Raw genomic sequence first — 13605 nt, forward strand, 5'->3', positions numbered from 1 at the left:
GTCCCCCACAGGGCACTCAGCGGGCCCTGCAGCCCTCCGTCCCCCACAGGGCACTCAGCGGGCCCTGCAGCCCTCCGTCCCCCACAGGGCACTCAGCGGGCCCTGCAGCCCTCCGTCCCCCACAGGGCACTCAGCGGGCCCTGCTGCCCTCCGTCCCCCACAGGGCACTCAGCGGGCCCTGCTGTCCTCCGTTCGCAGGGTCTCCAGCTGCTGAGCAGCTCCAGGACATCCTGGGGGAGGACGATGAGGCTCCCAACCCCACCCTCTTCACAGAGATGGACACTCTGCAGCACGACGGAGGCCAGATGGAGTGGAAGGAGTCAGCCAGGTGAGGGGCCGGTGGGCGGTGGTGGGGAGGGGCTGCTCGCCGCAGTCTGCCCAGGCTGAGCTGGCTCTTCCGGTGGGAGGATCGCTGACAGTGGCGCCTGGCGACTTGAGTTCTGCAGGGCACTTTCTGGCCCATAAGGACCTTCCCATCTGCCTTCCTTGGTATCCAGAACCGGGTTGGACACTAAGGAGCAAGCAAAGACTTAGGACTTTGTCTTTATCCTCAAAGAAAGTAAAATCCAAATGGGAAGATAGACCCGACGCCCCTGAGATCATGAGAGACGAATACCAGGGCTTATATTATTTCATGTCAAATGGTTCAAACTAAATGCTACAGAAGGGGAAGCACCAAGCTGGCTGGGGTGGACAGGAAGGGAGAGAATGTGTGCCAGGAAGAATCCAGATGGTGTGCTCCAGGGGGCTGCTGGAGCTCGGGGCAGGACAAGCAGAGTGAGGCTTGTGTGGGGAGCAGAGAACTGTCTACGGGGCAGAAGAAGGAAGAGAAGAGCCGGAAGGCTGGAGGGGGAACCACATGGTGAAGTCACGGGAGCCAAGGGGAGATCGGGGCGAGGAGTAGTGCTGGCCAAACCCTGGGACAGAGTGACCTCTGAACTGGACTGGTCAGCAGTGCCAAATGCTGCCAGGAACCCAAGGGGAAGGAAGGGTATGGTAGGAGGCAGCAGGTGGGGCTGGTGAGAGGAGGAGGGGGCCTGGGAAGGAAGATGAAACTCTGGAAGACAGACCACACCTGTTTCTTGACCTTCTTTCTCTCTATATATACATATTAACTGATTTCAGAGAGGAAGGGAGAGGGAGATAGAAACATCAGTGATGAGAATCATTGATGGGCTCCTCCCACACACTCCCTACAGGGGATTAAACCCACAACCTGGGGGCATGTGCCCTTGACTGGAATTGAACCTGGGACCCTTTAGTCCACAAGGCTGACCCTCTATCCACTGAGCCAAACCTGCTAGTCTTGACCTTTTTTTGATTAGCATCCCCCACCCCAAGGAAAGTTTAATGTAAGCTAACTTTGTTAATGAGAGAAATTAAATACTACTAAGAAATCAGATTTTGTCGGGTAGGGTTGAGCTTCGGAGTGCCACAAACCATTGTAATACCCAAAACTTTTTTGCTCCTCTGAGAACCAAGGATCCCCCTGTCGGGCTGACATCTCCCGGTTGAGAATGCATGGACCACCTGTGCCCAGGACTGGCTCTGCCTGGTGGCCGCCATGATGCCCAGAGCCTAGCAGCTGCTCCCAACCACGGCCTGGGTCCTTCCCTGCCCACCAATCTCATTCCCCTGGGTAGTTGCTCTGCAGAGCAAAGAGGAATGACTTTTAACATCCCCCAGCTCCAATCTCTCCTGGAAGAAAGGCCTTTGGGAGGACTAGGAAGCCCTGTAGGCCCAGGGAAGGAAGGAATTTCTAGCCTCATGGCTGGACCCAATCTCTACCTGGAAGCCACTAGGCCTCTTCTAATCAGCCCATTCAGTGAGCCCTTAGCATGTGCTAAACAGTTCACAGGCTCATCTCATTCAAGCTGCACGATGACACTAAAGAAGGTGGGAGCCATTATTATCCCCATTTTACAGAGAAGATGCTGAGGGTCAGAGGGGCAAATAGCTTGCAGGGGTCAGAGTGTGCAGGGAGCTGAGTCTGGATTCTAGCCCAGGCCTGTCTGACTCCCCAACTTGAAGACTTAACGCACTTTGTCATGCTTTCCTCGTTTTGTCAGTCACCTCTCTCTCCTTCCTCAAACTTCCAGGAATTCTTGATGTCCATGGGAGGACATAAATCTGGAGGCAATTCCACTGAATGGGAGATAAATGGGGATAGCCACAGAACCCGGGAAGTCTTTCCAGGTCTGACAAGAGTTGGGAGGACATTCAAATGACCAGGGCCAGTCTGGGCTATTGTGGCTTAATGCCTCTGAGGGGCTAGTGCAGCCGTGGGCAAACTACGGCCCGCTTGAAATGAATAAAACTAAAAAAAAAAAAGACCGTACCCTTTTATGTAATGATGTTTACTTTGAATTTATATTAGTTCACACAAACACTCCATCCATGCTTTTGTTCTGGCCCTCCGGTCCAGTTTAAGAACCCATTGTGGCCCTCGAGTCAAAAAGTTCGCCCACCCCTGGGCTAGTGCCTCCCTGAGCAAGTGCCTTTCTTGTTCAAACGAACAAATAGAAAGAAGGAAAGTTGAGAATGGCCTTCTCAGGAGCCCAGTTGGGGGAGGGTGTCTTCTCCCCACCACAGGCAAGGTCTGCATCCAGAACCCCTGGCAATAACTCCCAGAACCATACTTCCCTGAGGGCCTGTCACTCACACCCACACGGCCCTTGCTGCTAAGGCCTCAGGGCCCTCAGAGACCCGAATGTCCATCCCTATAGATAGAACACCCACATACAGTCCCTCAGAGACCCGATTGTCCATCCCCATAGATAGAACACCCACATACAGTCCCTCAGAGACCCGATTGTCCATCCCCATAGATAGAACACCCACATACAGTCTCTCAGAGACCCGATTGTCCATCCCCATAGATAGAACACCCACATACAGTCCCTCAGAGACCCGAATGCCCATCCCCATAGATAGAACACCCACATACAGTCCCTCAGAGACCCGATTGCCCATCCCCATAGATAGAACACCCACATACAGTCCCTCAGAGACCCGAATGTCCGTCCATCCCCATAGATTGAATACCCACATGTAATTTTTTAGAGACCTCATTGCCCATCCCCATAGATCAAATGCCCATGTCTAGTCTCAGACCTGATTGTCCATCCCCATAGATCAAATACCCACTTTCTAGAATCCACAGAGCATCCACACTACAGACCCTGCAATGAAATTGACAAACTGTAGATGATGACGTTTCTAGGAGGCTCCTCCTGAAATACAAAGGTGCCTGCCAGCCACCATCTGCAGCTGGTGGGACTCCCACAAGGCAGGCTTCCGAGGGCAGCGTCTGAGGAGGCCTGTGAGGGCCTCAGTATAACCTCAGCCTAACAGTGAGAGGGAAGTGGTGACTGTAACTTAAAATGGTTGAACACAATTCCTGGCAGATCTGAGAGGCAGCAGCTTGAGGGACAACCTGGGGCAGGAAGCAGTGGGAGGAGAGGAGTCAGGGCCGCCTTCCCGGGAGCCTCCTTTAATCTTCTCCCAGCTGACCCCACCCAGCTTCCTGCTAACTATTGGGGGTGTAACCAGCAAGCTGCTCGAGAGGCCAGAGGAGGGTTTGACCACTGGCCTCCAAGCCCACCTTGGCCCAGCCAGTTGTGCTGGGGACTCCTTTGGGCAAACTGGGATGGTAGAGGTGCTCGGGGCCAGCCTGTTTGAGACCTGTCGCCCCCCACAAAAGAACGGGGAGCATTCCCCTCAGCTGACAGGCTGTAGAATCTCCTCAGGGAAGTCAGAGGTCTCAGAAGTTCCCAGAATCCCCAGATCAACACATTCTCGTGGGTTCTGGGCCTCCTTGGAATGACAGGAGAAAATGGTGGGGGAGTGGGGCCAGTGCCTTACAGAGACACGCAGGCCCTGAGGGGGTCCGTGCCCACCTCAAAGAGGATGGGGGAGGGGACCCTTTAATAAAAGTACTTAATTTGCGGCAGGAGTGTTTGCTTTATTGAGTTAGGAGATTAACAGTGGAAATCTCAAATCCGCAAGGAATTTTCCCGGCAGTGCGTTGTTGGGGGTTATTAGTTTGGGGGGTGTTTGGGGCTCTTGGACGAGTCACCCGTGAATGGATTTAAGTGGCTTTTTGAGCTCCTCTGGGCCTTGCCCCTCTGAGCATAATGGGGACTGTGTGTAGGCATCATTTCGAATGTGATCAATGCTGGTAGGTCAGGCTGTTCATGAGATAGATTTTTATGAACTCTGGCTCTTCAGCTTTCCCGGGAGGCAAACGCAGCAGCTGCTGGGACTGACCTTGCCTGGAGGGAGGGCTGTGCCAGGTGGGGTGTGGGCAGGCGACCCTCCCCGACAGCAAACAGTTCACCCAGAATTCCATGCTCTCTCAAGCCCAAGTCTGCCTGGGTACAAGGACTGGACGGGAAGGAGAATGACCTGAGCTGGAACCTGCCCAAAAGTGGAGGGCTCTTTGGTGTTACTCAAAAATACCCAGAGCTGAGGGCCTTCCAAGAGCTCTAAAAGCAAATTTTAAATCCAAGCTGCCTCTGACCTCAACTCGGAGAAAACCAAAAGCATGAAACTGACAGACATTTCCTATGAGATACATAAGCTCCATGTGACCAGAAAAGGACAGAGAGAGGGGCCGGAGAAGTGTGTCAGCTTAGTTGGGTCAAACCAGGTTAGGACATTTTCAAAAGCCCTGATTGGTTCTTCGCACGTAGGTGGGGATGCTCCCTCCCTCTGTGCATGGAGAAAGCCTGAGCTTCATCCCAACTCTAACCTGCTCCTGCACACGCTCTTGTGGTTGCCCTCTCACCATCGTGATGCTCTTAGTCTGGGACAGAACGCACCCCAGCCCTCTGCTCTCACCACTCACCTGGGGTCACCGCTTTGAGGCCGGAGCTGACCACTCCATGCATAAAGCAGAGGAGGAAGCTGAGAGCTCTTAGCACAGAAGTCAACACACCTCGTCCATTCATTCAGCTCGTATTTACTAAGGGTTTACTACCTGTAGGCCCTGAGCCAGGAGCTGGAGCTACAAAAACCAATGCAGCAGATGCCGTCCCTCCTCTGTCTAACGAGGCACAGAAGTGGACAGCGGGGCATCTGGTCTGGGGGTCCTCTGAAAGCACGGCACAGTGGGACCTAAACAGACAGGAGGGCTCAAGGAAGGCGTCGGGAGGAAGAGGTGTTCACCCTGAGACCTGAAGCGTGGGCCGAGGTTCGCCAGGAGAGGGTGCGGGAGGGGGAAGGGGCCCTGGAGCGGGGAAAGCGAGCTCACAGAGGAAGGGGCACAGGGTCCCTGTGGCTGCACTCTAGAGCAGGGGCTGGGATGGCAGTGGCTGGCAGGTCCTGGGCAGGCCATGTTGTGGAGTTTGAACTTGAGGCCTAGGCTGCAGAGGATTTGGGGAGGAAAGGGACAGGATTGTCTGTTTGAAAGAGATCAGTCGGGCAAGACCTGGCCAGTTAGGAGGCTGGGTCGGGTGAGAGAAGACAAGACCCAGAACCAAGATGTTGGAAGTGGGAATAAAGAAAAGGGGCGGATTGTAGACATATTTTTTGAGCAGATAATTTAATATTATATATCCTTTTTTAAACTATATTTTTATTGATTTCAGAAAGGAAGGGAAGGGAGAGAGAGATAGAAACATCAATGATGAGAGAGAATCATTGATTGGTTGTCTCCTGCACACCCCCTACTGGGGATCAGGCCCACAACCTGGGCATGTGCCCTTGACTGGAATTGAACGCAGGACCCTTCAGTCCGCAGGCCAATGCTCTATCCACTGAGCCAAACCAGCTAGGGCTATTATATGTCCTTTTAAATACTTTATTTTTAGAGCAGTTTTAGCAGCAAAATTGAGCATAAAGTACAGAGTTCCCATATGCCTCCAGCCCCACCCATGCACAGCATCCCCCATTATCAACCTCCTCCATGAGCGGGCACATTTGTCACTATTGATGACCTACACTAACACATCATCAGCACCCAAAGTCCGAAGCCTACGTTAGGATTACTCTTGGTGTTGACCCTTCTCTGGGTTTGGACACATAATGACATGTAGCTACCATTATAGCCTCATATAGTGTCACTACCCTAAAATCTGCGTTCTGCCTCTTCATTCCTCTCTCCTCCTTAACCCTGGATTTTTTTTTTTTTTTTTTTTTTACTGAGTCTGAGATGTGTGTTAACAGGTAGAATTGACAGGATTTCATGACATGATGCATGGCATGTGGGGGGAGAAGGATAGTCAGGGAGATGGACACCCAGGTTTCCAGTTTGAGCTAGTGGGTAGCGCATGGTAGCAATTTAGGAAGCCCAAGAGCAGCAGGGAGGTTTTGTGCTGGGAATGTAGCTTTGTTTTGTTTTGGGGGTTGAGGATGAGTTCCGTTTCGGACATGTTTGAGGACACTCCAAGTGGAGTGGTCCTCCTGCAGGCATGTGGCAGGTCACCATGTAGACACAGAGGCCTGGAGTTCAGCCTCGAGATGGACATCAACCCCAAGGGAAAGGGCACCGTGGCCTTTCTGTGAAGTGAGGAGAACGCCCAGGACAGAGCCCCTAAGGACACTAACATTTCAGGGATGGACAGAGGAAGCAGAACCCACAGAGGAGACTGAGCAGGCGCAGCTGGAGTCAGAGGGGAACCAGAGTGGGGAGACATTAAGAGAGAGAGAGGAAGGGGCCAACAAGTGGGGGAAGAACCGAAGAGTATCCACAGGATGGAGAGACCCGGACAGTCTCGAGGGAAGGATGGGAGTAGAGGATGGAGAAGAGAGTCAGAAGGATGAAGGTGGGTTCAGTTGAAGTTTTTCCAAGATGCTCTTCTGTGAGTCTTTCCATGGGAATGTGGGGTCAAGGAGGCTTTTGTTTCCTGATTTTTGAGGGTGAAAGAGATGTGAGCCTATTGGAGGCTGACAGAAAGGGCCCAGATGAAAGAGAGTGGTTTAAAGATGCAAGAAGGGAAGGGCTGCTGGAGGGAGGATGCAGGGCCCTGGGACCAGGTTTTGGGGCTCCCACAGCCAAGAAGGCCCCGCCGTGCCCCAGTGACAGGGCTGAAGGAGAAGGGGGCCTGGCACCTGCCGGGAGGTTTGGGAGCTCCTAGCAGTGTTTAGAGAGTTCTGGGCTGGTGATTTCCAGACTGGTCTCTCATTTAAGAAGAGTGAGGAGAGGAGTGCTGACTGAGGAGTTGCAGCTTGCCAAATGGTCCCAGCAACCACACCCCATGAGGCAGACACTGCACACACGAGTGACCAGCCCCAGGTAACCAGGTTCCAACGGGAACTTTAACAGCTTTGTTGTTCTAGAACACCGTAAAGCTCCCTCATTGTAAGTGTGCAGTTAAAGGGTTCTTAGTACCTGTGCAAAGGGGTGCAACCGTCACCAAGGCCAGCTTCAGAGCATGCCCACCACCCCTGCAAAAGACCCCTGTGCCCATTTGTGGTCATTCCCTGGATGCCACTTTGCTCTGAGCACGACAGCACCAGGAGGAGTGGGGACAGAGGGAGGGGGTCTCTGAGAGATCCTCCACCTGTGAGTCTAGTAGACTCCAGACCAGCGGTTCTCAACCTGTGGGTCGCGACCCCTTTGGCGGTCGAACGACCCTTTCACAGGGGTCGCCTAAGACCGTCCTGCATATCAGATATTTACATGACGATTCATAACAGTAGCAACATTACAGTGATGAAGTAGCAACGAAAATAATTCTATGGTTGGGTCACCACATGAGGAGCTGTATTTAAAGGGCCAGAAGGTTGAGGGCCACGGCTCTAGAGCCAACGCCCCAGCACCGAGCACAGAATAACTTGCAGGCCAACACCCTCTCCTGAGGAGACCCAGCTAGGGGCCCCTCCTGAGGACCCTGGCCACGCTGAGCCCCATCCTTACCCCTCCCAGGTGGATAAAGTTTGAGGAAAAGGTGGAGGAAGGAGGCGAACGCTGGAGCAAGCCCCACGTGGCCACACTGTCCCTGCACAGCCTCTTCGAGCTCCGGACCTGCCTGCAGACGGGAACGGTGCTGCTCGATTTGGACAGCGGCTCCTTACCACAGATCATAGGTGAGTGGGGACCGCGGAGGCCCCCAAAACCAGGGCAGCTCTCCCCTCCCGCCTCCTGCCCGCCCCAGCCCATCCTCACCTCTGTCACTGCCTGATTCCGCTGTGGCTCCACGGTTCAGTCCCCGGAGAGGTCCAGCCGAGGGAACCAGCACCCTCTGAGACGCAGTGCAGCCAGGCAGAGGAAGACCCCCCAACCCTGCCCCTCTGTCCTGTCTGTCCCCTTAGAGGACGTCATTGAGAAGCAAATCGAGGACGGCCTCCTGCGGCCGGAGCTCCGGGAGAGGGTCAGCTACGTCCTCCTGAGGGAGCACCGGCACCAAACCACGAAGCCCATCCACCGCTCCCTGGCGGACATCGGGAAGTCGGTCTCCTCCCCCGCCGGTGAGGGGGCCATGCTGGGGGGCCCTGGGCGGGGGGCGGGGGGGGCCATGCTGGTGGGCCCTGGGCGGGGGGCGGGGGGGGCCATGCTGGTGGGCCCTGGGCGGGGGGCGGGGGGGGGCCATGCTGGGGGGCCCTGGGCGGGGGGCGGGGGGGGCCATGCTGGGGGGCCCTGGGCGGGGGGCGGGGGGGGCCATGCTGGGGGGCCCTGGGCGGGGGGCGGGGGGGGCCATGCTGGTGGGCCCTGGGTGGGGGCCAGGGGGGGCCATGCTGGTGGGCCCTGGGTGGGGGCCAGGGGGGGGTCAGGTCCTGGGCGGGGGCCAGGGGGGGTTCAGGCCCTGGGCAGGGGCGGGGGGGGCGTCAGGCCCTGGGCTGGGGGCACGGGGCGGGTCAGGCCCTGGGCTGGGGGCGGGGGGCGGTGTCAGGCCCTGGCAGGGGGCTGGGGGGGGCCATGCTGGTGGGCCCTGGGCAGAGGGCGGGGGGGGGGGTCAGGCCCTGGGCTGGGGGCAGGGGGGGGTCAGGCCCTGGGCAGGGGGGAGGGGACTGAGCCCCGGTCAGTGAGCGTCTGGGTACTTCACCAAGCTGGAGACATTCTGGGGGGTCCTTAGCCTCCTTCTCTAGCAGGGACCCCGGCGCTGTCCCCACCCCCAGCGCGGAACCATTTCTAGGAGGAGAGTTGATTCTCAGCCTGACTGTGCCTTGCAATCCCTGGGGTGGGGGTGGGGGTGGAGGGGTTGGGGGGTGGGATAGAGGGTTTGGGGGGGTGGAGGGGTTGGGGGTGGGTATGATATGTGTCCTAAAGCCTAGGCCCCACCTGGAGAGTTGTGGTCAGTTGGTCTGGGGTGTGGCCTGGAAACGGGGAATTTAGGAAGCTCTCATGTGCAGTCAGGGTTGTAAATGCTGTAGAGATGGTGTGTTTATAGTAAGAGCTTAAAGTTTTCCCCACTGAGCACCCCCCAGAAGAGCCAAGAGCCCCGAGAGAAAGTGAAGCACATGGAGATGGTGGGAGGGGCTGGGCCATCTCAGGGCGCCAGGCCTGGTAAACCTGGCAGCTGGGTCATTCTGATTAGGGGAGGGAGGGGGAGGGCATTGGGAGAGCGGCTTGTTCCATTCGCACATCTCAAATCCGCCCCCTCCATCTTGCTATCCCAGAGTTGAGATGCTCAGACACTACTAGCCTTGCTGGACCTCTCAGATAAATGCCGTCATCAGAACAAAGTAGCTAAATAATGAGCCTTGAGGAATTTCTTTAGATGAACCGTCTGAAATGGGGGAGTGTTTAGCGTATTATAACTGCAGGCACACACGCAGTACCTACCATGTTCCAGCACTGAAGCGTGACTCACTTCATCCTCACGATAACCCGTGACTAGGTACTGTTCTCATCATCCCCATTTGACAGATGAGAAGCCTGGGGCACAGAGAGGTTAAGTTACTTGCCTAAGGTCACACAGCCAAGCTAGAGGTGCAATCCGGGATAAAGCCAGGCCATCTACAACACCCGTGCCTATTGGATCAATTGGTTATCTCTCTGTTTCAACAGTACAAATATTAAATCTTGTTCAGACAGTTAACTTGCTTCAAAAAAAAAAAAAAAGCCCCCCAAACAAGAACAAAACCAGAACAACCAAAAACACCCTCTTCCTGGAAGGAGAACAGACAGGTCTTGTAGCCCAGCTTTGTTCAGGAGAAATGACAATACGCTTAGTACCACATCGATGGGGAGGCAAACCCAGGCTCCAAGGCAAACCCCTCTGCTCCTCCTCCCAGGTCGAAGCCTAGCCCGGAGCCCCCCAGCCGGCCCCAGCCTACACCGCTCCACCGAGGACCTGCGGGTGCAGCCACGCATACGCTACGGCCATCTGTGTGAGTCCGCTGCCACTCGCCACAGCGTCTTCGTCACGCCTGGTCCTGGCTGGCAGCCGTGGAATGTTGGCTTTCGTATTCTTTCAGAGGCGGAGGAGACAAAGGCCAGGGCCTGTCTAGAAGTCTCAGGACAGGAGCCAGGAAAATTCTAACTTCCACCGAAAGCTGGTCTACTCTCAGAGCCTAATTTACTACCGTACATTTTTATTTTCCTCACCCAAGGATATTTTTCCATTGATTTTTAGGGGGAGTGGAAGAGAGAGGGAAAGACAGAGGGAAACATCGATATGAGAGAGGCATGTCGATTGGTTGCCTCCTGCACGAGCCCTGACCAGAATCGAACTTGGGACCCTTTGGTCTGCAGGCCGATGCTCTATCCACTGAGCCAACCTGGCTAGGGCTACTACCATGATTTTCTATATAATTATTCTGGAAAAAATGCAGCTCTAAATCAAGTCCTGACATAATCACTACCCAGTCCTATGTGCTAGGCATTTGTAACTTAGTTTATACCTGGGTTTTCATCAAATTGATCATTAGCCCTGTTTTTGGTAAAAAGCCTTCCTAGAAACAGAATTAAAAACATGGGAGGTATCTCCTCCGCCCCCCCCCCCCAAGACAGAGAGTGCTCCCATCACTGGGTGACAGCCGCCAGGACAATGAAACGCTGCAGTCACAGCCCCTGAGCGCCAGGGAGGTGCCTGGTTGCACACGCAGTCACAGCCCCTGAGCGCCAGGGAGGTGCCTGGTTGCACACGGGGCCTTTTCAGACAGTTCATCAGAGATGAACAGGACGGGTGAGCTACGAGGCAAAGAAAAGAGGGGCCTTGGAAAATGAAAAGAAAAGGCAGTGTGAAAATAGCAATCCTATTTTCCTTTAAAGACTTTCACTAAAATGCCAAGATATGAGCAAACGCAGCCTAGGGCTGTGCCCCTACCAGGCCTGAGGGATGTTTCGGGAGGAGCTGTGGCCCTTGTCCGAGGCCTCGGCTGCAGTGTGTCATGGGCTCTTTTCTGCATTGGTAGTGACCCTGGGTCCTCATAGTTCCCCTGGACTTGGTGATTGCACGTAGGGGCGCCAGGGGGCAGCAGTGAGCAGGCGGCGAAGGTCTTCAGTTATTCGCTGTGGAACAGGTCTTCCCCTGCTTTGTGCTGCAGGGTTGGGGACCCCAACAAAAGGCATGAATAAGCGCTTACAGCGTGTGTGCCGGCGGCGCCCGGGAGAGCTCAGTGAGGAGGGGCTGTTCCTGAGTCTTGGAGAATAAATAGGAAGGCATTTTCCAGGAAGGGGAAGGGTGTTCTAAGCAAGGGAGACAAACAGCAGGTGCAGGAAGGCGCTGCGGAGGGCGCTGTGTATCCAGGTCTGGATATAGTGGTTCGGTAATGAGGAGCGTAAGGCCTGCGGGGAAGAGGGTCCCACTGGAGGGGCCTCTGTGCCCTGCAGAAAGGCCCAGCCTTTGTTCTGATGGCAGAGGGGACCCCGGAGAAGTTTTAAGCAGGGGCAGACCATGATCAGATTTTTATTTGAGAGAGATCAGCCCAAATGTGGGCGTGGCAGCAACAGGAGTGGTGTGATTGAGCAAGGATGGAGGGCTTGAGGTCTCTGGAGGAGATGAGGGCAAAACAGGCCCTCAGGGGAGGCCAGGAGGAGAGGCTCTGGATGGAAGGAAGAGGAGGGGGGCCAACGGAGCATGTTCTGGAAGTGAGGGGACACCCAGGCTGCCGAAAGCCAAGAAGTGACAGGTCTGAGAGTGTCCCCTGGGTCTGGCTGAGCTTCTCCTGCCTTAACCAAACAGGGGACCTATTGAGCAGTTCAAGTAATTCACCACCACTGTTCTTCCCACCTCCCCTTCCTCTGCCAGCCCAAATCCTTAGCCACCTTTAAAGACTGACATGGGGCCCTAGCTGGTTCAGCTCAGTAGGTAGAGTGTTGGCCTGTGGACTAAATGGTCCTGGGTTCAATTCTGGTCAAGGGCACATGCCTGGGTTGCAAGCTCAATCCCCAGTGGGGAGGCATGCAGGAGAGAGCCGATCAATGATTCTCTCTCATCACTGATGTTTCTATCTCTCTCTTTCCCTCTCCCTTCCTCTCTGAAATCAATAAAAATATATATAAAAAGAAAAAGACTCACATGGGTCATGGAGGATGGAGGGTGAAACTCGTCTTCTCTCTCCAACAAAGTCCAAGCGTAGCGACACCTCCCCAATCCCAGGGTCTGGCACAGAACAGACATCTTTGTCTCTGCCCAGAAGGTGGTCTCTGCCGAGGAAAAGGGGGTGAGGGTAGATACAAGAATACAGCAGATTGAGTAGTGAGAAGGGAGAAGTAGAACCTGGGATCTGGTAACTCTTTTAAGAGAGCCGCCAGCCCTGGCTGTGCAGCTCATTTGGTTGAGCGTCGTCCCAATAGGCGTAGGTTTTGGGTTCGATCTCTGATCAGGGCACATGCAAGAATCAACTGATGAATACATAAGTAAGTGGAACAACAAATCCATGTTAAGAAATTAAAATTTAAAGAGAGAGAGAGAGAGAGAGAGAGAGAGAGAGAGAGAGAGACAGCTGCCATTGGAGGGAAGAAAAGAGAGTGGAGGCCAGCTCAAGGGGGCTGCAGGACTAGGGGAGAGGAGCTCTTCCTTTGCTTATGAAGACGGAAAGCATGTGTAGGGGCCCGGGGGAAAGGACCTGAGAGAGCCTGCCTTCCCCTGATGGACCTTCTTTTCCTTCTCTCCTAGGTCACGTCCAGAGCAGAAGCATGAATGATATTCCTCGCACCCAAAACCCAGACCAGGTAGTAAAGCCCTGTACTGGGCCATCATGAGGGGCCAGGGCAGGAAGACGCCTTTGGTTCCACGGGCAGGGAGCCCCTATGGCAGGGATGGCGAACCTTTTGAGCTCGGCGTGTCAGCATTTTGAAAAACCCTAACTTAACTCTGGTGCCGTGTCACATATAGAATTTTTTTATATTTGCAACCATAGTAAAACAAAGACTTATATTTTTGATATTTATTTTATATATTTAAATGCCATTTAACAAAGAAAAATCAACCAAAAAAATGAGTTCACGTGTCACCTCTGACACGCATGTCAGGTTCGCCATCACTGCCCTATGGGCAGGGCTCCACTCTCATGAAGGAGCGGGAGTCTCCAGGAAGGACATATGTGTGTGTGGGGGGGGAGCCCTCTGGGCTGCCTGGTGACTCTGCCCACTCCATTGCTTGGGTGTTGACTGAGCCCCAAGTACTGGCTCTGTGCTTGGCCTGGGAGGGGTGGGGGGCAGAGAAGCATGCCTCTGAGCTTGGGTTTGTTGGAGAGAGAAGACCAGCACGCAGG

The 13605-nt window shown here is 54.6% G+C and overlaps 1 protein-coding gene across 3 annotated transcripts in view; it reads left to right on the top strand.

Annotated features, from left to right (window-relative positions):
* The window catches only part of SLC4A5 (solute carrier family 4 member 5), a 61611-nt gene that overhangs the window by 17741 nt on the left and 30265 nt on the right, over window positions 1–13605 (top strand). For all 3 annotated transcript variants that reach the window (XM_059659387.1, XM_059659389.1, XM_059659388.1), the window contains 5 exons: window positions 199–328; window positions 7871–8031; window positions 8257–8412; window positions 10180–10275; window positions 13008–13063. In XM_059659387.1, the coding sequence (XP_059515370.1) occupies window positions 199–328; window positions 7871–8031; window positions 8257–8412; window positions 10180–10275; window positions 13008–13063 (599 nt within the window). The remainder of the gene's footprint in view (window positions 1–198; window positions 329–7870; window positions 8032–8256; window positions 8413–10179; window positions 10276–13007; window positions 13064–13605) is intronic.

This window comes from Myotis daubentonii, chromosome 12 (genome assembly GCF_963259705.1).
Source record: "Myotis daubentonii chromosome 12, mMyoDau2.1, whole genome shotgun sequence".
NCBI lineage: Eukaryota > Metazoa > Chordata > Mammalia > Chiroptera > Vespertilionidae > Myotis > Myotis daubentonii.